We start from the raw sequence: 26,975 nt of genomic DNA on the forward strand, positions 1-26,975 counted from the left end.
GACGAGATCACTGCTTACCAAATCATTATCGTTAGTCAAAAACTCCACGTTTATCATCTTACTGTCTTTAGTGCAATTAATTAATTTTACAAAATTTCATCAAATTCAATATTTTTGCTTTGTTTTTTTTTTTTTTTAATCCCTTTCATGGCTGAAAAGTCAGCAATAGCAACACCAAAGCCTATCTCAGTAAAATAAGTCAAGCTAATTCTTCACTTCTATATATTTTCATGGTTTCTTGTCTTCCTGGTGGAGAGAAAAAAAAGGAGAGAAAGAGAGAAACGGGAGAGAAACACTTTATGGCTATGGCAAACAAAGCTATCATTCTTGCGAGTATTGGCTCAGTTTTTCCTTCTTCTGTTGATAAACTGAAGAAGTCATCAACCGGTGTCCAAAACAACTTCAGGGTTTCAAGAATTCCATCAATTAAAGCAGTTCAAAGCCCTCCAGAATCAGCTACAGGAAGATGGGCCAGACAGAGACGACCCCAGAATGTAGATGGAGACTTCTTTGTAGGTAAACATCGTAATTACCCACATAGTACATTTCTTTGGAGGGCTTTTTCTTTGTCATATTCTTCAGCAGATGCCAAATTGTTATTGGATAAGTTCATTGACTGAAGGGCTGTAAATTTTTGCCTTCAAGGATGGTAAATTTTTAAAGTGGAATGAATAGGATATAGGAGTTTCCTTTTCTAGCTATGCAAAATATATTTTTTTAACCCTTAAAATAGATACTGGAAAATTGGAAAAAAAAATCCTAATGGAAAGTACATTATTTTTCAGGTTAAAACTATGCTTGGCCAGAATATTTCTCTTAGTATACACTATATATTGCTATCTCTGCTAATTTTGATATTGCTTTTTACTCCATTTTGCAGATCATACATGCATAGATTGTGATACTTGCCGCTGGATGGCTCCGGTAATCAATCAAGCTTGCATTTTTTTTGCAGTTACTTTTTCGAGCGGGTGATTAATGTGAATATACTGCAGATGTTGCAAGGAAAACAAATTTAGTACTATATATTTGGATGAATTATTTTTTACATCAAGGGAATATTAGCTTAGTAATATAAATCCTATTGCAGGTGCCTGCTTGAATATAAATTTCAATGGTATGGTTTAGAAAAATAATGGAAAAAGATGGTTGATCAAATATTTCACTTTCTTTTTTAATTGAGAACTGATTCTGTATTAAATCATTTCTAGAGGAATGAAAATTATGTTTAATTCTAATTCCTAGCTAGTCGAGTTTTGGTTCACTAATAACTATTTTACTACATTTGAGATGTTGGCAAAAGAAGTTGCAGGACCTTGTAATCAGATGGTAATAACTGGCAATTAGTGCCCCTGGTGCACACTAGTACGAACTGACACTTGCTAGCTTAGAAGCAGTCAGAAATGGTTACACATAGGTTAAGAATGATGACAGGCATCATGCATGCTTTGCTACTAATTTTCAGAATTTGTATAATTTGTATAGCATATTTCCTTCCTTTTTGTGTATGATGGTATAATCATTTCATTCAACCATAGAATGGGCTTTGTACTTCATAGAATAACAGGATGTGCGCGGAATGCAGACACTGACCGAGAATTATTGACTATGCTATCAAGATTTACTTTGATAATCGTTGAAACTATTCTTACTTATACAATTTCTATTTCTTGTTTTTCTCAGCAAGTCTTCACACGAGTTGGTGAGATGTCTGCAGTTTACAAACAGCCAGCCTGCAAGGAGGATCGACTAAAAGCGCTCCAGGTGACTTTTTTCTCATTTCCTTTCCTGTCTATAAGTTAGAAGATGATGTTTTCTACTTTCTCCAGCTGCATCATAGAGCATTAATTTATGTTTATATGCATTTCTAGAGACTTTCACACTTGCATACACTCTCATGCCTTTATGCATGTTATTAGATAATATTGTGTAATATATATAGCTATTTATATTATGTGTTAATTAGATATCTATTCTAGAAGAAACAACAACACTTTTGGTTGTAATGAGTCCCGTTATATCTTTTAAGATTCAACTTGTTTTCGAACTTAACAGCAGTTGCCCTTACTTTAATATAAATGGTTGTAATTTTCAGGCCTTGCTTTCCTGTCCAACAAACTCAATCCGTACAGAAGTACCTCCTCCTGATATCCTAGAAGCTCAGAAGACATTTCCAATTCCGATAGAAGAGAAAAAACTTCCGGTAACCTGTATCATTCCTAACTGTATCTTTATTTTACGGTATCATTTGACAGATTGCATTGTTAATTATGCATTCTTGGAATAGCATGCCTACTTGATCACTGTGGCTGTCATATGACATACTTTCAGGGTGTTTATCATTGTGGGTATCATTCTGAGAAATCATACGGAGCTACTTCTTACTTGATCATTCATCCTGAAGGAAATATACTTATCGATAGGTAATATTATACTTTTGCTGCGCAGAAGTTTCTGAAAAACTCTGCTCTGAACTGTCATGGGGGGTGGGGGAATAGCCATATTTGGGAAAAAAATTGGGAACAATAATGCTTCTAGATCCTTTTCTCCACTAGGATCACTTTGCATATAGGCTGAACTAACTTGGCTGTAATAATTTTCTGCAGCCCCAAATTTACGGAGAGACTTGCAAGTAAGATTGAGATGCTGGGTGGTGTACGCTATATGTTTCTAACCCACAAGTATGTCAGCAAATTTTTTTTTTTATCTTTTGTTGCTTTAGAGGTTTCTGATCCATGTTTTTATGGTCAGGGATGATGTTGCAGATCATAAGAAGTGGTCAACGCGGTTTAGTTGTGATCGAATTCTACACTCTGAAGATGTAAGTGCCATGTACTTAAATCTGATGTGCTTCATCATATATTTAAGGATCTTTACAAATTTTGTTAGGAAGAAATGTTGTCATACTTGTTTTGCTACCTTTGATGTTCTTAACTCTTCCGTTTGCAGCTTATGATTTATTAATCATTGATAAATAATTTATTATAGTGTTATCTGGGATAGAAATATAGTGGAGATTTCAACTGACTTTACCAATAGCCAAAAAGAAATTGATTTACATGTGTCTTCTCAAACCTTGATTACTATCTACAGGCAAGAAGGGGCTATGAGTGAACGTTACTGCATTTTTTTGGAGTACTAGATTGTACATGTGATTTTAAAGCTAACATACTAGTTGTATTATTTATCTCTGCAGGTAGAAGTTTGTACCGATGATGTAGAGACGAAGCTAGAGGGGAGTGGCCCATGGAGCCTTGGAGAAGACATTATGCTTGTACATACTCCTGGCCACACAGAAGTGAGTTATTAATCTAATGCACACAAAAAATTTCAGCAAATATAGCTTCCTTATGGCTTGACAAACACTTCCCTCGGTCCTGGGTTGACATTGCCTAATGTCAGATTTATGTGATTTTTTCTAAGTTGCAAAAGTCACTGTTTATTACTTTTAGTTATCAAACAGTTTGAATATCTATGAAGTATCTCAAATAGTTTGACATCAATAGCACTGAACAAAGCACATAATTGTACATTTTATAAATTGTTGCAGGGATCTGTCTGTTTGTTGTATAAGCCACTCAAGATTCTATTCACTGGTGACCATCTGCTGATGAGAGAATCTGGGCTGGACATAATGGAGATATACAATAAATGTTCAGGTAAAACAATTACTATTACTATTACTTGGAAATGTATAAGTAACGGTGCATCTCATACAATTTTTCAAATTTTGTTGGCTGTAAATATAATTAATCTATGTTCTAAAAGTCCCTAGAGAAAGCCAGTGATCTGTAAAATATGCTACCTGATTCTTTGGATCATCATCTAGCTGGATGTGTTTATGAAACCTGTCTTTTTGACAGTTATTTGATTCTTGTTTCATCATTTAGCTCTTTCTTCATCTTTTTTGCTATGCTCACAATTTTGTTATTTTTCACAGTTCCTACACAGCTGGATAGTGTTAAAAAGTTGTTAGACTTGGATTTCAATTGGATAATACCAGGTTGGTATCAGTTGTCTCCTACCTTTGTAACGTAAGGACCAAATATTCATAGTCTTATATGTGCTGCTGTCATTGGTCGTACTTATTGAAACTTGCCTAGTTTTGAAGAACAGCCTTCTACACACATTATGATTGGTTGAAACAATTTAATCATAGCTTGTCTCTTATTGCTTCCTTTCTGAACTACACTTCTGAATCATGAACATATTTCCTTTCGCACGTTTTTCCATTTCATTCTTCTTATATCCAACCATTTGCAGCATTTAGCTTCTGCTAGTCAATTGTTGAAGAAAGATGGTATAAATTAATCAGGAACTATAACCTACTGTTTTGACATAGTAGAGAGCAATTTGTTTTATCTATCTTGAACAATAGAAATTGGATTGATCGTTTTCATACTCAGATTGCTATTTATGAAGATCAATCTGTAAAGTTGGACAATTATTTATAGGTCATGGCAGGAGAATTGAATTCAAAGATGTTCAGGAGAAGAATGACGTTCTCAAATCTTTTGTCCAGGAAAAGTATACTCAGCACTCCTCAGCTAGGACTAAATGGTATTAAGAGTTTGCATGTATGAGAAGAACAATAGGTGCCAATAATTGGTACCATGATTGTCAAAGAGAAATTTCATCTTATAAAAATTTGCTGTATGCCTCTGAAAATTCTGTTGTACCATGACTGCTGCTTGCGTCCTGCAAATAAAATTTTGAGGTATATATAATCATGGCCAGATTGTTTTCTTGTTTGCCTCATAATTTCAATAGATCTTTCCATTTCCAGGATGCCATGAAACCATTATTCATAATACAGTCAATAATTCATTAAATTATACTTAAAAACAATATCTCATATCCATTCATATATTCCATCATATATTCATATATGCTTTAGAGGATAAACATTTCAAAATTTAGGAGATTTCAAAACCTGAAGTTATCACAGGAAAAACCTGGCAGCAAAACCAGATCAGAGACCCTTCAAAATAACAGCAAATTACATCAGTGACGTTCAAAAAGTCACCAGATTTGGACTCAAAATGTCCCCTGGGATTAACAGAAAGCTCCAAAATGATGGTTATTGTCAATGGTCAATGTTCTCTTCCTGTTTTTCAGGTTTCAGCTTTTTTCTAATAATATTTTGTTACCTACTGGTCGACTTGTATTACTTATTGACAAATTCAATATAAGTTACAAAATATACATTTTTATATATTAAATTAACTATTTACGTTTAGTTACTTGATTCATATGTTAGTGTTTAGACTAAGAAGACATCTTTATTTTATTTAAATTTGATAATTTTAAACATGAAAATGATAAAAAATATATGAAAATTATAAAATTTTAATTAAAAATATATATAAATTTTATAAAAATTAAAAAATATAAATATAGAAACATCCTATTTTCCATATGATTAACACAAAAACATAACATGAATATAGAAATGGCTTACTTCAATGAAAAAACCAAAGAAAATGAACCCTACTTTACCAATTACCATTAAAATTTTAGAAGGAAAAAGGAAAAAAAAAAGAAAAAAGAAAAAGAGAGCTTTACACGTTCAAAGGATAAAGAGTAACAGCAAAAGGTAAAGCTGATGTCGCTGTCCAACATGAAAACTCAAGGTCACTTTCATGGAAAACAGCATTCCTTACCGGAGTCAACAGATTCTTAAGACACTAACCCCATATCTGCAAAAAATCTTAAAAGTTAGTTAAGCTCCTTCAACTTTGGTTTCTTGTAAGCAAAAGCTAGCTCTTCTATTCCCTTTCCTTTACCTTTCCTTTCTCCTCTTTGGTCTTCCTGGAAGATCCTGTAATGTTGATTTAAGAGATATGGCCTTGTTTGGAAGTCCAGGAAAGTTGAGTGGACTGCTACTGAGAATGGGGCAGTGTGTTTTTGCTGCTTCTTCAATTGGTGTCATGGTTTCTGCTCATGGCTTTTTTAACTCCACTGCCTTCTGGTATTTTTTTTTTTTAATCTTTTTATGATTCTTATACCTTGCTTTGTATGTTAAACTGTTAATTAATTACTTCTTTTTGAAGCAATTCATTGCCGTCATTTCTTTGCTTTCTTTGTTTGTTTAATAGGTTTAATTTCTTCTTTGAAACACTAGTTCTTATGCATGATTTGGGTATTTGAAATGTCTTAGTTCTAGAGAATTGAGATCATACATGGAATTCTTTGCAAGGTTTTCATAAATGGTTCAGAAACTCAAGAGAATGTCTACAGTGAAAGAAATGATTGTTACAAGAAAAGTGGTTCTTTTATTCTCAAGCTTGTCAAAATATGTAAAAGAGTGCCCTATTTATACAGGGGATTCTCACTAATTAAGGAGATAATCACACCATAATCATGTCCATTAATTATATCATAATCCTTAACTTTACAGTATCATATTCTCTAATTACAATTGACTACTATATTAACAATGATAATGGTGTATACTTTACCTTTGGGCAGCTTAAGTCAATGCGAAATGAAAATCAGAAAGAGTTGAGCAGATTTTGAGAATGACACCCTCAAATTATCATGTGAAGGCCCTGCTAAAAGGAAGAGAAATGACTAAGTCTAATAAATTAGAAGAAATTGGCTTTATAACTTAAAGTGAATGCAATTGTGGGTGGAAACTTGAAAGATTATGTTATTGGTAAGGCAAAACTAAACAGATTGGATGATATGGCCATAATTTAGAAACAGTGCCATTAGCATAATTGGCAAAAAAGTGTGAAGTTGGAATTTGGAAAAGAGAAAGAAGAAAAAAAAAATGCTTTGGAAGAACCATTCTTATATCATGCCCTCATTTTTTCTTTCCATCTCAGCTGGAGATGTGTCACATTATAGGAGGAGACCAGGGCTTTAGATGGTGGAGCTATGTAGTTTTAATTACCTTTGTTCCTACTATCCCTTTATTGGAGAGACAAAGCACTAATTGCAGTGGCTCCAAATAGACAAAGCATAACCAAATCTGATAAGAACCCATTGTAACCTCATTAGCCTACTCTTACATCTAGGGAGTTCCTGAAAGGTCAACTTGATTTGTAGTGCATGGTTTGTTCTTTGTTCAAACCTGAAAATTTTCTAGTCTTTGCTATCAGAAAGGACTAGGTGATATTCAATATTGTTTGTCTTTCATATTCACTGTTTCTGGTCTCTCTGCTTATTTTATGCCAAGTATGAATTCCCTTTTACTCCATATAAGGTTTTTGCTCTAGAACTTCTGACGTGTCACCATTTCTTTTATACATCTGTGATGGCTTCAGCTATTTGGTTGCATCAATGGGGCTTCAAGTTTTGTGGAGCTTTGGACTTGCATGTCTTGATTTGCATGCTTTGAGGTCCAAGACAAACCTTCAGAATCCTGTCTTAGTGAGCCTGTTTGTTGTTGGTGATTGGGTAATTAAGTTTCTCTTTTCAAAATTGTTTCTTCATGGAATCACATTTATTCACAAGCACTTTTAAGGAGGAAGAAGCATCTACTTATTTGTTTTGATAACTCTTATGCATTCATGTCTTACATCTGACAGAGAATGTCTACCCCTGAACATAAATTAGAAAGGATAAAATAAGGAACTTTTATCAGTTTTTGGTAGCTCCATGAATGATTTTCAATAGTCCAAAGGTCTCAACAAAGACGATTGAGAGTCGTCGGTACCATTCTTGAGCAAGTTTAGTCTTTGTAGCCATAATGATCATGTTGTGCGGAACAAAAACAATATATCTAAATTATGCTTTTTGGACTAGAATTTTTGTTTAATCACTAATATTCATTCATTTCAATAATCGAACAGGTTAATGACAATGTCATAATGATGTAAAATGCAGGTGACTGCCATTTTATCTCTTGCAGCTGCTTGCTCATCTGCTGGAGTGGCAGTTCTTTATTCAAGAGACTTGGATTATTGCAAATCACCTCAAATTCCGTGCATCCGGTTCCAAGCATCCATATTGTTGGCCTTTATCTCATGGTTCCTCCTTGCCATATCTTCTCATGTGGCATTTTGGCTTTTGGCTGCAGTTTAAGTAACCCCATCATCAGTGTTACCCTCCCTATTCATTCTTATTTTTAAGTAGCATTAATTTAGTTTTTTCTTTTCAATGGCGAAATAGTACTAATTTTGTTGGGAATTTCTCATAGATGATCTTTGCATTTTCTTTTGTCACTTTCACTAGATTTTTTCTTTTTTTTTTTCCCTTTATCTGCAATCATACATTGTACATATGATATCCATGAAATATTGCTATGTTTGGTTAGGACAAGAACATCAATATTACCCTGTCTATCATTTTGGTGCTATAGTCTTGAAGAACTTTCAAGTTTCCATGCTTTCCAACATAAATGACATACATGAAATATAGAACAGCAATTTCATGAGTTTCCTGATTTCAAAATTGAGCAAGAAATTCCCATCCCACCAGATAGAAAAATGAGCTAATTTTCCACTTATCAGGATGGTGAAAACATAGTCTCAACCATATGAATCATCAAGTTCTTTGTCACAAAGAAGAATGCTAAGGACTGTCATCTAAGATCAACTCTACTGCCCGGCAGCATCTATCTGTCATTATGATCTTTTGTTGCTAAACTTCTTAGACTTGCATTGACTGTCAAAGATACATTTGCAAAGCAATGGAACCGTCATTGACACAATAATGTTCTGCTTCAGTGCAGGCACAAACACATATTGTTGGAGCATTACATTCAGTTTAGTTTCTTGGTCAATTGTCATGTGCCCGCTTACTCCAGCACAAAACTTGTGTGGCTAGGAATTTGCATGAACAAGAAAAAGTCTGAATCTTTTGTTGTTGGGTAGCTTTGGCTGTAGCAGTGATAAGAGTACTGATAAAGACAATGTTGGTTCTTTTCTTTAGCTGTAAAAGATGACGAACTATGTTTGAAACTCCACCCGTGATAGATACAACTCAGCTAAAAGAAATTACAGCTATGCTGTCATGTGACATTGAGCATTTTCCATATGCAACAAAATTTTCACTAATTTGTTTAATTGTTGCTTTTGAAACCAACAGTCAGCAAGTCAATGTCTTTGATAATTTATGTTCTTTGTTATAGCCCTTTAACAAAATACTAATAATGACTGGGGAATATGCTATTTGGGCTCTTTATCCTTTTTCTTTGTCAGCAAGAGAGATTTGAGAATCAAATGTTAATATCTATCATTTTTTTTTTATTCTCAGACTGGGATGTCTTTTATAATTTTAGCATAAACAATTTTTTTCCCTTTCTTTACACTTTATTATAGCATCAGAGGAATTAGTAAGGATGACAATAGATAAAGATGGATTGAATTTTTACTCGAACTCAATTTAATTTTATACTTATAATACTTGAATTTGATCTAATTCGATAAAATTTTTTTAGTTTTTACATCTGAACTTGATCGACTTGATATTATATAAAATAATACACAATTTGATCTGAAATTAATAAATATTATTTTTTAAATAAAATATTTTTTAATGTAAATATAAAATTAAATAAATATAAAATTAAATAATTAATTAAAAAAATAAATTTATATATATATATATCGAATCGAGTCAAGTTTATCTAAAATTCAATTTCGATTTAATTCAAAACTCGATTTTTTTTTTAAATTGATTTTATGAGATTAGATTGAATCGAAACTCATTAAAAATAGGGATATGAGTGTATGCTTTAAGCTACAGCATGTTTTTTTTTCTTTTTTTTTTTCCTTATTTTTTAGGGAGTAGGTCTACCAAATGCAATGTTTTCTAATTAATTTTCAACATTAATTAAGAGAAAAAGATAAACAAAATATATTTTTGTGTCTCATTGTGCGTCACTTCTCAACATGGTAGGCCACACATTCTTTCATTAACTTTTTTTTTTTTTGACATTTTTCATCTTGAGTGTGTATTTTTTTTCCTTCACTTGATTCCAAATTCTAGGAGAAAAACAAAGGGAAATGGGTTCCTTTGCAATAGTTGAATGTTGTTTTCATTGAAGAGTCTACTAAATAAACGACAATTAAAGGATTCAATTTTCAAGATCTTGGAAGATTTTGATAGCCAAAAAGCTTAAGCCCTCATATAAAAATAGGGCAATTGCCACTGCACGTTTTGCATTTGTATTGGCTTTTTTTTATTGGCAATTTATGAACCAAGGAAATGTACCAAAATTTTTGGTGCTTCTATGGGATTTTGGCTACATAGTTTGACAGAATCAAAATTAGGAAGAAATTTTGAGATCATTCAAAAATTGAATAAAAGAAAAAAATATTGAATAAGAAAGAGAAAATAAAAAGAGGATGGGAAGAAACTAAAAACAAAATGATCTAAGTGCTCACAATGTGGACAAATTTTGATTGGTTAGAACATAGAATTTTGTTGGTTAAAATATTAAAAAAATTAATAAACTATTTCATTTTTAAAAAATAAGTTTTTATATTTTTATTATATCCAAATAAATTTTAATAATTTATTTGGGTGTAAATTAAAATTCAAAGATTAATTTGGATATAATAAAACTATAAAGATTTCTTTAAATAAAATGATAAAATTTAATTTTTTTAAAATTATTTTATCCAATTTTGTTAGTTTGGAAGGTGAAAAATCAATAGAGAAAAGTTGTCATGTTAAATTAATAATCATTTCATTTGATATATAAACTTCATAAAAAATAAATCAAATGACTGAAATTAAACAATCATGACATCACGATAAGAATAATCTAATACTCATTTGTTTCTTATTTTTGCACTAAAATAACCATTAGATAATTACTATTAGAACTGCCACATACCTAACTTAATCAGTCATTAGCTTTAGTGAAACAACAATCAACAAAAAAATCCCACTTGCTTTGAAAGGACATTGGAAAGGAAATTGAGTCTGTGCTTTTAGAGGAGTTTGCTTCATAAAAGAGCAAAGGCATAATCAAATTTGGGCCAAAAAAAAAAAATAATCCTCTTGATTTTAAAACAATATCCACAATAATTCTTGTCCTTGTGTTTGGAGGCATGTTGGTGACTGGTGACCACAAAATTTTACTTCATTTGGGGTCCCTGTATGTGTACCTTTACTTGTTCCTATCCGATTTTAATTTTGCTGCCTACCAATTAATGTTTGGGGGGATATGTTTTTGCTTGTATTGCTACAATTGTGCGACCATTCTTTAACTTTCATTAAAGAGATTGATTGCTACATCCGAACATTGTGCAGTCATTCTCAAACTCTCTTTAAAGAGGTTGCTCACTGTACTCGAATATTTGATTCAATGATTATTTTTATCCGATATCGAAGTAAAAAAAAATTGACTATCTCCGGCTTCAAAATGCTTGCAGAGTTGAGATTCGAATTTATTTCGCACTCAATTTCTTCATCAATCTGGCAAGAATGATGGTGAATGCAAATAATGATTTTTTTTTTTTTTTGGTCATTTTGGCCCACCAAAACTGAGGAAAAGATTCAGATCCAATGCTGCCGACAGAATGGGGGCATATAAATCTCAACATATAAAAGGCTGATGGAAGAACAGTAAACCAACAACCCGTTGACGATTCATTTAAAATGCTCAAATGAAATATAAAATTAAAAAAAAAATCATTGCTGATAAATTACAAAAATACCAAATAAACCAGCTGATAATTTATTTGTATATACACACTGAAGTTACACATTTCACACCAATGATCATCTTATGCAGTTGAACCACGCATCACTCAGACCTGTGCTGGAAGGAAAAGAAGAAAAATAAAAGAACAAACGCATTCTGAAGGCAATTAAGTGAATAGTCTCTAAAGATATTCTACTTGTCTGGAAAAAGAACTGTCACATGACTATCTCCGGCTTCAAAATGCTTGATTTGATCTCCTTGTGAGGCAAAACCACGCCGCCATTGCTGTAAATTTCGTCGCCTACATGGACATCTTCTCCGAGTATAGTCATGTTCTCTACTCGAGCCCATTGGCCAACGGTGGAGTGCCATCCGATAATGCTGCTGGATATGCAAGCGTGCTTCTTGATGCGAACTCCACGCATCACTGTGCAGCGAGAAAGTCTGACTCCAGCCTCAACCACACATCCTGGACCAATTGCCACATCTGGTCCAATCAAACATCCTTCTCCAATTTTGGCACTCTCATGAACCAAAACATTTCCCACAATGTGGGGACCAGTGGACAACTTAGTTGAAGCTTTCTTTCGTAGGGAGTCTAGATAAAGTCTCAGTCCAGTAATGTAATCCCTGGGCTGACCAATATCCATCCAAAACCCTGGGAGGACCATTGCATACAGCTTCTTCTCTGCTGCAATCTTTGGGAAGACCTCCTTCTCAATTGAGGTGGGTCTCAGTTCAATTCTATCAAGAACAGATGGGTTCAGCAGATAAATTCCAGCATTAATTTTGTTTCCAACAAACAATTTCGGTTTTTCCACAAACTTGTCCACCTGCCCTGTTGATTCTTCCATAACCACCACACCATATTTTGAAGGCTCGTCCACCTGTTTAGTTTTGACTCAAGTATTACAATCTCTCCAAAGAAAATAAATTGAAATTAGAAATAAAGAAATTTTAGAACCAAATTATTACCTTGGTTACCATTATGGAAGCTTCTCCTCCATGGGCTTTGTGGAATTCAATCATTTCTTTGAATGGGTATTCACTGATAACATCACTGTTAAGGACAAAAAATGGCTCACCAGAACCATCAATGAGCTTATCCCTAGCCAAAGCAAGAGGACCAGCAGTGCCGAGTGGCTCAGTCTCTTGAGAGCATGTGATCATGATCCCAAGTTTAGCTTCAAATTCCTTTAAGAAGTTCAACATTACCTGCAAAATCAATTGGCCACTGGTGAGCCTATAAAAACTTAGCCTCTAACCTTTCAAACCATTGTACCAATTTTACATATCTTACACATGGAAACATCTCACATACCTCAGGTTGGTAGTAATAGCCAAAACAACTTCAGTTACACCAACAGCCTTGAGAGCCTCAATCTGTAAAATATCCAAAGATACATTCATTACACAAAATCAACAATCTTGTCTTGGGAAAAACAACCATCACTAAACCAAAAACAATGTTTCCAGAGTATCAGAAGTCTAGAATAAAGGCCATAATGCAGAGATATACCTGATGCAGGATCATGGGTTTGTTAGCAAATTCGACAAGTGGCTTAGGAACACTAAGGGTTAGTGGCCTCAATCGTGTTCCAAATCCTCCAACAAGAATAAGTGCCTTCATTGTGATACACCTTCTGATTTACCTGTAGATACTAGAGTCAGTATCTTAAGCAGCAATCTAATTCAGATTAAAATAGAAATGCAACTTAAGACATGCTTTGCAAATGAATCCCCATAGACACTTCTATTTATACATGAAAAGATAAGAGAGATTGACCTATACAGAACATTCATTGACATTTGTAGATCCAGAACAACGATAAAAGAGATAAGCAAATCAGAATTGACACGAACTCACCACATGCACGGAGAAGAAAACCAGACAAACTTAAAGCCAAGCAAAAGGGGAAAGACCAAAACGTTCAAAAAGGTGTTCAAAACATAATACCGCTAAAACCTAAAAGCACTACAAAATATCTATCAAAAAATGGTTTAGTTAATATTGTGACACAAATTCCAGCTATACCATAGGCTGGTATCTTTAACGAGAATTACAAATCGATTCACATGGAACCTAAAACAAAATACAGCTGCAATGCAACCCCTGCTTCGAGTAATGAAAGATGGTATAAGCTACTTTATCTTTTCTTGTTCCTGTTTCCTTTTCAAGGGAAAAGCGTAGTTTTTATAACTGATTTACATGTCAAATGAATTTCCTTTCCACTCCCCAGTGAAGGCATGGAAAACAGGAAATCGCCATGAAAATCATGCCTAGAATGATAAACTAAACACATTTATCCAACTAGAAGCATTCGAATTGACAATTCCAAGCCAACCAAAACTTAGAAAATATAATATATATATTCAGCTAAGTCAGTCTTGATCTGGCTACATGCAAATTCTGGACCTTTTCAAAGCATTTGACAACAAACATAGCAAAAAGAAACGAAAACATTAGTAGAATTCTTAACCATCATTGAAATCGTGATTAAACATAATTAATTAACTAAGTTTTGTGGCTGGACGAGATCTTATTAAAAGGATTTTATGAGTGAATAACGACGTAAAGCATCAGATCTAACAAAATTAATAGAACACAGAATGGCAAATCACATTGTCAACTCCATTGAAATATTCAAGCTAAACTATTAACAACCGCGAGCACCGACACCGTTTAGGGCTCGAAAAGACCAGAATTCAGCAACTACCTTTAAGCCTTACCAGATCCAAACCCCAACTGAGTTCAAACTACAAACTCGAGTCCGATTCGAGCCAAAAAATTTTAAAAGCGTGGGGAAACGAGTCGACTCGGACGAGTTTGGCTGGCTTTTTTTATTTGTTTTCTAGTAACGGGAGCACAGCTGGAAAAGGGGCGTTGCCATAGAGAAAAAGGAGTAGTATTTATACAAGGCGAGAATTAGATGCAGATTAACTGACACGAAGTCTGGCGGATTCGAAATTAAATATTAAATTCAATTTTGGAAGTATTTTTAGTGACGGATTGGAAATTGTAGTGGATGTTTCGTGGTGGTTTCGGTTTTGGACGGGTTACGGGTCGTGGATAAAAATGTACGGTCCGGATTTTTGTTGATGTGCAGGGAAAATGATGGAAAAAGGAAAGCGATAATCGGCTTTGATTTTATTAACTCTCAAACACCCAAAAAAAAAAAAAATTTAGTCATTTGCAAAGAAAGATCTGCCTCTCAATATCCATTAAATAAATAAAACACAAGAAACTAAATAATTAAAATCAAATGAACCCGTTTTTGCCTTAATATCTATTAAATTATATATAATTTTATATGTAAAATTATTAGTTTTTTTAACTTCATAATCATGTTTATATAATTATCAGTTCAATTTATGTTCATGTTTGATTATACGTGAATTTAATTTAATTTATATTGAATTTATCTAATAATAATTTAGTTTATTTTATTTTATTATTTAATAACTTTTTATACAAACGTAATATTTGATTATAATTATGCTCTACATTTATAATTTCAAAAAAAATATATAATAATTAAATTAGTTTAATAATTCATTAGTATTAATTAATTAACATAATGAAAAAAAAAGGTTAATAATTCAAAGCCACCCAAAAATCACTGCTTAACACCCGCAAACAACGAAGCCCACCACCCATGAGGATACTCTTAGCAGACCACAAACGAACACGTTAAATTAATTACCCACCAAATCTGTGGGCATTAAATCAAAGTAGGAACACTAAAGCCAACAGAAATTTAGAAAATTAAATTTTTAATTTTAGTTGTAAAAAATATTCACACAAGCAATCAAAAACATATAAAAGTTTTATTTTATGTTTTGATGCATAAAATGATCGATAAAATAATATCATAATTATTTTATATTATATTTAATTTACATTTAATTAAAAAAATTATAAAAAAATTATCATCTTTTTAATATAAGATAATTTAATATTTTCAAAGTAAAGAGTATTATTTTTAATCTCTACAATTAAATTTATATATTCTATTATATCTTTAAAAATATATCAATAATTTAAATTATATAAATTTTAAAAAAAATAATTTTAACTAATAAATAAATTATATTATCTTAATTCTTACCCATATTAAACATAAGATATGATAATATTATTTTATTTATAACATTATTTTATTATATCTTATTATAATTTTATATATCAAATATAATTTTATAATATTATTTTCGATCACTAAACCAAAACCCTTCATATTATAAACTTTTAATAACATAACTTTTATTTATTTATTTATTTTAGTTCAAAAAAATATAACGCTCTATTACATGAAAATAGAGAGAAGGTGACTTGATTCGATCTTAAACTCTAATATATTTCTTAAGGCTTATTTGTTATTAGGATATAACTTTCATTTATTATTACTTGAAATTATCACCATTATAATAAAATAAATAAATAAATATTTTTTATAAAATATCAAAATTTTAATTTCATCATTAAGATTCAATAATTTAACAACTTCTAGTATAAAAAAAAAAAAAGCAATTAATATTTCTTAATCTTAAAACTTGTAAAAAGTTATCTGAAATTATGACACTAGTGGAAGTTTGGGTTCTTAAAATAGCAAACAATAAAGGAAGAAATGCTTTGTGATGCCTTCAGCTATTTGATCTAACGATGAAGATAATTTTAAAAAAAGCATTAAGATTAGAGCTCAAATCTCGACTTTTTTTTTTAATGCATGGTTCTACCCTATTGAATGATTAAAAAAAAAAATGCCTCGTGACAAATATGAAATTGTACACACCTAAAGAACAAAGACAGGTGTCGACATAGGCTTCTTGTTGCCTTCGACACCTAATTAGCAAGTCAGAAACGAATGGCTTATACTATTTTTTTAACTAAGAAATTGGGCAGCCAAGTTTCCAAGTTTTGTAGCTCTTTATTTAACTCTAAACAAACCATAGCTAAAGCATACCTTTTAATAGAGGTGTTGATGGGATAAGTGGGTCGGATTTGAATTTTAAAATTTTTTTATTTAAAATTTGACCTAAATTTTAAATAAATTAAAAAATTAGATTTAAATTCGTTTAATAAATTTTAATTTATTATTTAAATCATTTTAAAATTTAAATAAATTTTTAAATTTGGACGAATAACCAATTCTTAAACAAATCTATTTTTAGATCTTTTCCATCAATAAATTTCTGATGAATTCATGCTTCAGGACCCAAAAAAAAAAAAAAAAAGAGTTGATCAAGTTAATTGGGACTCAATGAAATAAAATTTATAATATTAATTTTATATAATAAAATATGGAAGACTTCTTTGAACTTTTTTATTTTTTGTAAAATTAAATAACTTTTTTTGTATTATCTGTAAATTAAGATACTATTAATATGAATACGAATGATGAATTGATTAATATAAGATAAGAAAAAGGATTTTGCCAACCTTATGCTTGTGTAGGTGAGTTAATACATCAATTTGGAGTCCGAACAAACAAAGAAATAAGAACAAAACTAAAATTGGACTGATCGAAATTGCCCAAAGTCTGACGAATATTGTAACAAGTTTTTGTTGAAGACTATGCCTTTTAGGCTTAGTTTTCCATCCTTAACTACTTTCGTGGTTTTCTTGAACAATGATAGACGACCTTCCTATATTCAATCAATCTATAATAACAATCGATTTTTATTTTATTTTTTGAACTCAAGCAGGATCGATGTAACAAAGCAACCACCTTGTGTCAAACAAAAAAAAAATTATTACTATATGTTGATAAGTGAAATAATTCTTTTCACTTATTATATGCGAAAAAAAAAAAAAATTAATTTGAAATTATAATATTTTACTCAATTCGAATATTTTTTTATTTAATTTTAATTAAATTTAAATATTATATATATATATATATATTATATGATCAGGAATTCAAGAAAAAGCCTGTGGGTTCAAAGAATTCCTAGATTAGATTCAGTGATTCAGGAATCCCTTGCTAGGCCCACGGAATTCCAGCAAAAGCATTGAGTTAGAAAAGCAGAGGAAGCTTGAGATTTTAGGCCGCGGTGGGCCAGGACTGGCAATAGAGCCTTTAATCACTGAATCCAGCTTCTTATTATTTTTTCTTTTTTAAAATTTTTAATAATATTATAAACAAAAAAAGAGTTTTTTTTTTTTTTTTTTTGCAAATATATATAACTCTATTTCTTGCTCATTTAAATGAGAATAAAAACTATAAAAAAATATAAAATCCTTACACTGATAACATAAATTAACCATTTTATAAGGCTGAATTTAATTATTTTTGAATTAAAGAATATCATAATTTTATTAATAATCCAATTTTTTTAATTTCAAATACATTCAAATATAACTGAAATAAAATTGAAACTATAAAACGGTGCCGTTTCTACCTCGCAATTTATAAAAGGCCAAGACAGCACAGCATCTAAATTACTAAACCCTCTCCCTTCACTTCTCCAACCTCAACAGGCATCGCAACAGCCACCCACGACACCTAAAGCTGTCTCTCGAACCCACCAATATCAAACATGGCAATCGACAAAACCGACCCGAACCCGAACGAATCTAAAACGAGCAAGCTCCGATGGGGAGAATTAGAGGAAGACGACGATTTGGACTTTTTATTGCCGCCTAAGGAAGTTATCGGGCCAGACGAAAACGGGATAAAGAAAGTGATCGAATACAAGTTTAACGAGGATGGTAATAAGGTGAAAATAACGACGACGACCCGAGTCCGAAAGCTGGCGAAGGCCCGCTTGAATAAACGGGCTTTGGAGAGAAGGCATTGGGAGAAGTTTGGCGATGCGGTTCGTGAAGATGTTGGGAGTCGCCTCACCATGGTTTCCACTGAAGAGATCCTTCTTGAACGACCCAGAGCCCCTGGTTCGATTCTTGTTTCCCTTATGCTTTAGATTTGATGATTGGGTATTATTGAATTTCTTTTATTTGGGTTTGATTTCTGTTAAAAATGGCATTGTGATGTAAACTACTAAAAGGGTAATTTTATTGGATAAAGAAATTTGTGATTTAATTTTTATATGGAGCAATTATGTTGAGCACATAATATTCTTGAAGGATTAAAGCCAAGGTTGTGATGTTGTTGGATGATAAAATACATGATTTGATCTTTATATGGAATAATTATGATAGAACTCTTGAGATAATTTAAAGTTGTTGACAAAAGCAACAATAAAATGGGGGCTTGATTTGATTCATATAGTTGTGGCGGTCAATTAGCCAATCACATATTGGCCATTGTGGCTGTTGATTTGTGTGAATGGTCAGTAAGCCACCGGTAGTAACTCTTTATTAGTGGCCCTTTCTCATTGTGAAAATATAGGTATATTTTTTGTTCGTGGGCCATTAACTACATTGATCAAATGCATACTTTGAATTGGTATTTCTCCACTCTCCAAGCGATTAGTAAAAGAAACTATTAACTGGGGCTTGATTTTATGCATTTGGTTGTGGTAGTCAATTAACCAATCACATATTGGATGTGCGGCTGCTGATTTGTGTGAATGATCAGTAAGACACTAATAGTAACCCTGTGTTGTTTGCCTTATAGTGAAAATATAGCTCTTTTTTTCACTCTTGGCCATTAACGACATTCATCATATGCATACTTTGAACTGGTAGTTCCCCCACTCTTCCTACTATGCAGCCTAAACGAATATTTCACCCATATTTTTGTTCAATGACTTGGTTTTTTGTTTTGAAATTTAATGCTTGCTTATTTCGTTATGGTTTTGTGTTTCATTTGAACATGGTGACTAGGTTTTGCCAATTACGTATTAGCTAAATGACTGCTGTTTCATGTGGAATAGTCATGAGGCCACCAATAGCATCTATGCATTGCTGGCATTCAATTGTTAACCAATCACATATTGGTTGTGGGGCTGCTGATTTGTGTGAATGATCAGAAGCCCCTAATAGTAACCCTGTGTTGTTTGCCTTAATAGTGAAAATATAGCTCTATTTTTCACTCTTGGCCACTAACTACATTCGACATTTGCATACTTTGAATTGGTAGTTCCCCCACACTCCCTCCTATTCTGTCTAAACAAATATTCACCCATATTTTTGTTCAATCACTTGGTTTTTTGTTTTGAAATTTAATGCTTACAAATTTTGTTTCGTTTCGGTTTTGTGTTTCATTTGATCATGGTGACTAGGTTTTGCCAATCACGTATTACCTAAATGACTGTTGTTTCATGCAGAATAGTCATGAGGCCGCCAATATAGCATCTCTGCATTTCCGGCATTCAATTGTTAAATTGTGAAACCAAGAATTTGGTTTCATTCTTAGGTCTTTAACAACATGAAAGAAACATGTGTTTTCTAAATTCTGCGTTTTCAGCATAGACCTTGACGGTTTTGTCCTGTCATGTGCTTTGTATGACATTTTGAACTGCAAATTTGCTTGTATCTATGTTTGCGGAATGTGTACAAGTGTATTTACTTCTGACCTACTAATGGTATTATGCCTGACATAGGTTCATAGTTGAAATAGTAGTAAATTATGTTAAACTTCCAAAATTGTGGTTTTCTCCCTTGTTCAGATTTTGGATGTGAAAACTTTTGAAACATGGAGTTGTTTACAGGTACCAAACTGGAAGAAATAAAGGTAGCAGGGGACAGCTTGTCTCAACTTAGCAAAGGAGGAGCTGTTCTCATGGTGTGCAGGACATGTGGTAAGAAAGGTGATCACTGGACTTCCAAATGTCCTTATAAGGATCTTGCTGCTCCTGTTGAAACCTTTGTTGATAAGCCTGCAACTTCCGAGACCTCTATGGCTGCTTCTGGAGCTGGAAAGGGAGCCTATGTCCCACCAAGCATGAGAGCCGGTGCTGAGAGAACTGGTGGATCGGATATGAGACGTAGGAACGATGAAAACTCCGTGAGGGTAACGAACTTATCTGAGGATACCCGGGAGCCAGATTTGCTTGAGCTTTTCCGCACATTTGGTCCAGTGACTCGCGTGTATGTTGCTATGGATCAGAAGACTGGCACAAGTAGAGGATTTGGCTTTGTTAACTTTGTAAACAGAGAGGATGCTCAAAGAGCCATTAACAAGCTCAATGGATATGGTTATGACAATCTCATCCTGCGAGTTGAGTGGGCCACACCAAGAACAAACTAGAATATCATCATCATCATCATCATGGCATTTAGCATATTTTCCAAACATTGTTTACAGTTGCAATTCACTGCCTGTAACTGCAGTTTTTGACCCTTCTTTTGAAAATTTATTTTCCTGCTTGATTCTGTTATCTGATACCTGAGATTTTATTTATTTAAGTTGAATAATTGGTTATCATGGTTAGCTCTATTGTGTCTATGTTATTGTTTTCTGTCAATTGAGAATTGGTTAAGTGAAGGAATATGAAAAGTGACAAAAAGGGTCTCTTTTATTTGTTTTAAGTAAAAGATTAAAAAAAATGTCCATGGTTTGATTGACAGCTTCAACAATTGTGCATGAACCAAAAGATAATAACAATGTGTAACGGAATATTTTGGTGGCCTCATTACTTTTCCATATGTAAGAACGTTGTTGATTTGTGACTGATGAAATTCTTGGCGTTCATAGGTTTGGTCCGGGTCGAGTTTTGTCTGAATTCCGATTTGTCATAGAAGTCAAGAATAAATTCGATTATTATTAAAATATATTAAAAGAATAATTTTATATTAATATTTAATATTTTTAAATATTTTTATTAATAAAATAATAATTTAAGCCAAATTGAGCCGACGAATGAGTCATCCATAAACAGCGTGTAATTGGGATTATTGAAGCTCTACAAATACTTAGTACCCGATAGCCCAAAAAGTCTCTTTTTTTGGGCTTTAATTGCTGTTAAAAGACCAGTTCAACAATTTAGTTTAAGCCCATATAAGATCAAAAGAGAAACCCTAAAAAGTTGCTACTATATATTTGCCTGTTTCTCTTAGGCAAAGTAAATTGTTTCTCTGTTACCAAGTCTTCTTCATCTTTGGTTTGGTTTAATACCTGGAAGTTTCTTCATCATCTCCTTTTTCTTGGTTTGAAGGTGGGCAATTAGCCAGTCACATAGTTAGCCTATTGGCTTTGTTGTTTTTGTGTGAATGGTCAGTATCCCACCAAAATCAGCTATTTTGTTGTTGGCTTTTCAATTTGTGAAACTGAAATTCTGGGTTTCACTCTTCAAGGCCATTAACTACATTGATTATGAAAAAAAAAACTTTTTTTTTTTTTTGCTTATTTTTTGTGGGTTAATTTTCGATTGGTGAATTTAGGCGTCATATACTGATTACCATCGCTCTTTTATGCAAACTGTGGGCGTTTGTGTATGAGCTGACGCTATAGCTTCTCTCCCTTTCTGTGGCAATGCTTTCAATTTGGTAGCCAATGGCTTCTTCACTGCAGAAAAGGGGAAATTTCTCTTTTCATTTTTGGTTTTTCCTTTTTCAAAATTTGGTGATTTGGGTTTTGGATGTTAGGAAAGATTTAACTGATTGTGGTCTGTTAACAAATGGTTATTGATAATGAGGATCCCATTGTTTTGTAAGTGGGATTGACCTCTCAGCTTTTCTCGTCAAACATGAAGGCTGCTAATGGGATAAGATCTAGAACTTTTAATGGAAATTTTTTATGATGGCCAGTGGAAAACATTGACAAAATCAGTTAGAATAATAACCACTTCATATTTTCAACTATCATTCAATTTTCATTGGAACCATCTGAGTGTTTACTTTTGGCCTTCCTCATCAAGGGAACTATCAGGTATTTGCAGATTGAACAGAAAGACAAAGAATTTGATGATTTAAGTTAAAAAATATGCTAAAAAGAGTAATTCAGATCATTCATGGTAATTGATTTTAAATCAACGCTGGTTTTTTCAAGTGGTGCAAAAAGTGCTGCTAAAATTGAATATCCAACAACAGGGTTGACTTCTTATTTTATTTATCAAAAGTAGCATATATAGATGCGAGACATGTTATTACAAAAGCTAAAAGCAAAAATAGAACAGAAACTCGAGCACAAGTGCACAACCCTGTCTTGGAAGTCTTGGTCAACTCTGGAGAGAACTAGCTCTCTACAGCCTTACCTTTGGCAATACAGATGATGTACTCAATTTCCTCTGTGATTTCTTTCATGGAAGGTCTGTTCTGTCTACGCTCCTCCAAGCAGTTCAATCCAAGAAATCCTAAAGCTTTCATGGTGTCTAGCTCCAAGGCGCTTGCTTTCTCTTTTAGCATTGGATCAATGACATCGATCAATTTCTCCTCGTCTGCCATCCTCTTCACATAAATCGCCAGGTTCACATCGTCTGGATCCCTGTTAAAATCTATTGCCTTTTGTGAAGTCAAAAGCTCTAATAAAACGACCCCAAAGCTGTAAACATCGCTCTTATCAGTCAACTGATAGTTTCTATAATACTCGGGATCAAGATATCCAAGGGTGCCTTGAGCACAAGTTGATACGTGACTCATATCTGTATGAGCCAACCTTGATAACCCGAAATCTGAAACTTTGGCATTCAATTTCACATCAAGTAGGATGTTACTAGACTTGACATCTCTGTGATAGATTGGAGGAACAGCAGAGGAATGCAGGTAAGCGAGACCTTCAGCAGTATCACGGGCAATTTGGAGACGACGGGTCCAAGTGAGTACCCCTCTATCACCAGGATTCAGGCTCTGTAAATGATCCAACAGATTTCCATTTTCTATGTACTCATAAACCATTACAGGCTGCTCTAATTCAACACAGCATCCTAGTAGGCCGACAAGGCTCCGATGATTGACTTGGCATAGAATCCGTACTTCATTGAGGACTTGATCAGTGCCTTTGGTATTGCCAAGCTTGGCACACTTCACAGCAACAACAGTGCCATCATCGAGAATCCCCTTGTAGACTTCACCATAGCCACCAGCACCTAATATGCGGTCCCTAGAGAAATTATTTGTTGCTTTCTTTATCTCTTTACCAGTAAAAACTTTGGCTGCTTTGCCTGCATTGTTGGCATTTAAGATTTCTTCACGCTCCTTCCTTAGACGCTCCTGCGCTTCTATGATCCGCCTGTGGCGCTTGTAGAGAAGAAAGCCAATCATGGCCGCAAACAGCGCCGTACCAAGTCCGGCTGTTAAACCTGCAAGTAATTTCAATGGAGAAAGTTTTCATCTTCTGCATCTTTGTATCACTTACAAGTAAAAATTGTTCATTAGAAATGCTATTTGGGTTTGTCAACTTTGTAAAGAACCACGAACAAACTCCAAGTGGATATGGTTATGAATCATTATTATTATTATTTTTTAAATTGGTCTACTACTATTAAACTCCTTCAATTTGTCAAAGATAATGCCATCATTTCATCTAGAAGCCACAACTAAGCATTAATGGAAACATATCTAGAAACTTGATAACTAAAAATGAAAATGACAAAGTTCATCAAAAGACAACAAAGAAAGTGACATAGAGGCTTACATAAGACTTTGAATCTTCAAACCCCATTTTATCAAAATCCACCAAAGTCTGATTTTTCAAACCAAGCATGGATTTGATCGGATTATATGGGTTACAACATGTTACTTCAAGGATATAACAAGTATGATAGGATCGGCTATAAGATGTCTACATCTATACGTACCAATAGTAAAATATTTTATTAGGAAAACGTTTATATTTAAAATACTATTTTCATTTAAAGCGAAGTTTAATTTATATAATCATTTTTTAAAAAATTGACATTTACAAGATTTGAACCATTACTTACCACTCCTTAGTTTATCCATTAAATTCAAAAAATATATATTATAATGTATTGATGGAATTTTTTTCTTTAAATATCACTTTAATCAATCTTTATCTTAAGTATTTATTTTTAATCATAAAATTGTATGTTTATTAGTATTAATTAAATTCCTAGTAACTGTTTATTTAGTTTCTAATGTCATTCACATATCAATTATGACCGTTATAAGAGTAAAAGATAAGAGTGAGTAATTTCCAGACAAACTATTTACCAAAAAAAAAAGATTTTCCGACAAATTAATAGCCATTAAACCAAAACAACAAACAAATACCTAAAATTCACCAAAAAAAGAGGACATGTCTAAATTTAAAAGAAAAAAAAAACCAATGCTTTGACTGAAAGTAATTTTGTTTTTAGTCCAAATTGCCTCAATTTTCAAACTAGTTGTCATCTTATAAACTTTGACCAAAAGAATTCCATACGAGAAAACATGCACCTGCGATTAAAGCCGTCCGGTCTGAGCCGCCACAGCCACCAGGATTCTGACACGTAATAACTGAAAAAAGAGGCCCCACATATAAGTAAATCAAATTGGGCCACGTGTAAATACCGCCCCCAGAAAAAAAAAGCGCTGTAAATCAAACTCACTCTTAGTGCAAATCCCGTCAATTGGATCCCACGAAAGCCCCGAATTACAGAAACACCTTCGGACCCCATTCGAATTCGGGTCGGGTCCACATGTGGAGTTCCAATCACAATCCGCTTGGGTGCCACAAAGCGGTTCAGGGGGAGAAATCCACTGTAACTCCATTCCCGGTTCAGGCCACCGGTTCACCGGCAAGTCCGATTGCAAGTTAACAAAGCTCGTATAAGCCCTACACCCGCTCTCCCTCACCCTAATGGCATACGCCGTCGCTCCTCCACCGGCTTTGAACGTACAACAGATCGGCGCTGCCTCACAAGCCGCCGCAGTCGAACTATTGTTGACGTACGTGTGGCACAATCCGTCAGAGGAACAGTTCAACGGAGAGCGGAGGACCGAGTCCGTACAGTTCAAGAACATGATGGTGTTACTGCTGGTGACGTTAAAAGGGAGTCTATTGTTTAGCTGGACGCCTTCGAAGGGGAGATCCGTTGTGACGCAGGTGTTTGGGACGAGACTCGCCGGCCTGATCACGAGCCGTTGATTGAAAGGATTAATCGACGTGATTGGGTAGGAGTTGTTGAGCGTATCGAAGATCAGTGAGCTCGCGTTGCAGCGGATTTTGTAAGATTGGTCGCCACAGGTGGGGCCAGTCGAGAGAGGGTAAGGGACGGTGGTGGAACCGCAGTTTGGGCAGCGGTTGGCGGAGAGCGTTACGCCGACGGCACACGTTAGTAAAAGCAGCGCGGTTGAAAGGATTTTAAGCGTTGCCGCCATGTCGCTGAAGTCTTGAAGTTGATTGAAGCGGCTCCTTTCAGGCTTTGTGTTTTTAAATGCGTTCGATTTCGGAGGTATATTTGTATATGCTGGTAATGGTGAAGGGTAATTTCGGAAATTCATGGAAGGTTCTTTTTTTTTTTAAGCAATACTTGACTAAAAACGTTGACTTTATTTTTAACTAAAAAATTGTAGTAAGTTGATATTAATACTAAGAATTCGTTTTTAAATAAAGTTTAAAAATTATCAAATTTTATAGTGTTTTAAATTTTTTACTTTTTAATATATTATAAGAGTATATGTTACTTTTATTTACAAAATTTAAAAATTATATTAAAATAAATGAGATTTTATCTACTATAAGTCAAATTTTTTAATTTTACAAACAATATCTTTAATCACATTGCTTCAATGTTTTTTTTCAAATTATGGGCTTTCCTGAGCTAAATCCAGGTTTCCATAAAGTGAAATCCTTGGGCCATGGGCCATCCAATAAGATTAGAACAAAGTGTTCTGCCTTTTATTCACTTGTGACCCACAAATCAATCCAACCTCTCTTTTTTGTGATGGGCAGTACTCTAAACATTGTATGGTTGAAGCATCATTAATGGGGTTGTCAAAGCTGTTCCACTACCAACAACTGGTTCACATTTATGGAAAGGTTCAACTCCTATGAGTGTTTGTTTTTTTTTTTCTCTGGCCAAAGGTATTTATTTTATCATTTCGATTAGTTTTTAATTAAATTATATAAAATTAAATTAATTAAATTATTTTTATTAATCAAATTAAATTTTATAAATTTAAAAAATTAATTTATCAAATCAATTTGATTAATTTTTTAATTTATAAAATAATAAATACATTTAAATTAAATTATATTTTAAACTCTTAATTTTTCATATTTTATATAATTTAAATAAAATTATCTAACAAAATATTATATTAAAAATTTTAATAACTTTCAAAATTTAATGATCCATTTTATGCAATTTTTCTTTTATATTTAAATTATGTTATATTTCTATTAAAATTTTTATTAATTCAATTTTCAAATAAATTAACTAAAAATTAAAATTCTTTTTATTAAATTTTTAAATTAATTCAATAATCTATCAATTAACTAAATTAAATTAATTCAATCAATCGATTAAATCTGACTTACGAACGCTCCTAATTTCCTCCTCTTCCTTTCTGCCAAAGAGA

General features: G+C 33.1%; 5 protein-coding genes across 9 annotated transcripts; 3 read left to right on the forward strand and 2 right to left on the reverse strand.

Annotated features, from left to right (window-relative positions):
- Window positions 1-64: 64 nt before the first annotated feature.
- LOC111310176 (metallo-beta-lactamase family protein) lies at window positions 65-4,736 on the forward strand. 3 transcript variants are annotated; one of them, XM_089748285.1, is made up of 11 exons: window positions 65-516; window positions 881-924; window positions 1,684-1,764; window positions 2,096-2,203; window positions 2,332-2,423; window positions 2,607-2,681; window positions 2,752-2,821; window positions 3,197-3,298; window positions 3,551-3,659; window positions 3,941-4,034; window positions 4,455-4,736. In XM_089748285.1, the coding sequence occupies exons 1-11, from the start codon at window positions 231-233 to the stop codon at window positions 4,471-4,473; spliced, it is 1,080 nt and encodes a 359-aa protein (XP_089604411.1). In that variant the 5' UTR covers window positions 65-230; the 3' UTR covers window positions 4,474-4,736. The 3 variants fall into 3 exon arrangements, with proteins under 3 accessions (XP_089604411.1, XP_089604412.1, XP_022765099.2); XM_089748286.1 differs by having other exon boundaries at window positions 66-516; window positions 3,941-4,003; window positions 4,523-4,736; XM_022909364.2 differs by having other exon boundaries at window positions 69-516; window positions 3,941-4,003.
- Window positions 4,737-5,318: 582 nt separating this feature from the next.
- On the forward strand, window positions 5,319-9,126 carry LOC111310177 (CASP-like protein 5B2). 3 transcript variants are annotated; one of them, XM_089748287.1, is made up of 4 exons: window positions 5,319-5,971; window positions 7,272-7,404; window positions 7,834-8,031; window positions 8,676-9,126. In XM_089748287.1, the coding sequence occupies exons 1-3, from the start codon at window positions 5,844-5,846 to the stop codon at window positions 8,029-8,031; spliced, it is 459 nt and encodes a 152-aa protein (XP_089604413.1). In that variant the 5' UTR covers window positions 5,319-5,843; the 3' UTR covers window positions 8,676-9,126. The 3 variants fall into 3 exon arrangements, with proteins under 3 accessions (XP_089604413.1, XP_089604414.1, XP_022765100.1); XM_089748288.1 differs by having other exon boundaries at window positions 8,681-9,126; XM_022909365.2 differs by lacking the exon at window positions 8,676-9,126 and having other exon boundaries at window positions 5,332-5,971; window positions 7,834-8,306.
- Window positions 9,127-11,615: 2,489 nt separating this feature from the next.
- On the reverse strand, window positions 11,616-14,488 carry LOC111310178 (mannose-1-phosphate guanylyltransferase 1). The gene is given in 8 exon segments (XM_022909368.2): window positions 11,616-11,844; window positions 11,846-11,880; window positions 11,883-12,492; window positions 12,581-12,820; window positions 12,927-12,940; window positions 12,943-12,988; window positions 13,125-13,257; window positions 14,336-14,488. Coding segments are annotated over 7 exon segments (1,080 nt in total). The 5' UTR covers window positions 13,236-13,257; window positions 14,336-14,488; the 3' UTR covers window positions 11,616-11,820.
- A 3,548-nt stretch (window positions 14,489-18,036) lies between these two features.
- Window positions 18,037-20,943, forward strand: LOC111310179 (uncharacterized). Its single transcript, XM_022909369.2, has 2 exons — window positions 18,037-18,500; window positions 20,222-20,943. Exons 1-2 carry the CDS (start codon window positions 18,146-18,148, stop codon window positions 20,758-20,760), a joined length of 894 nt encoding a protein of 297 aa, XP_022765104.2. The 5' UTR covers window positions 18,037-18,145; the 3' UTR covers window positions 20,761-20,943.
- A 1,575-nt stretch (window positions 20,944-22,518) lies between these two features.
- Window positions 22,519-25,914, reverse strand: LOC111310180 (wall-associated receptor kinase-like 20). The gene is made up of 3 exons (XM_022909370.2): window positions 25,001-25,914; window positions 24,849-24,908; window positions 22,519-23,749 (listed from the first exon to the last, which is right to left on the reverse strand). The coding sequence occupies exons 1-3, from the start codon at window positions 25,893-25,895 to the stop codon at window positions 22,686-22,688; spliced, it is 2,019 nt and encodes a 672-aa protein (XP_022765105.2). The 5' UTR covers window positions 25,896-25,914; the 3' UTR covers window positions 22,519-22,685.
- Window positions 25,915-26,975: the final 1,061 nt, after the last annotated feature.

Source organism: Durio zibethinus, chromosome 19 (assembly GCF_047325235.1).
Source record: "Durio zibethinus cultivar Kanyao isolate XHJ-2024 chromosome 19, ASM4732523v1, whole genome shotgun sequence".
Classification (NCBI taxonomy): domain Eukaryota; kingdom Viridiplantae; phylum Streptophyta; class Magnoliopsida; order Malvales; family Malvaceae; genus Durio; species Durio zibethinus.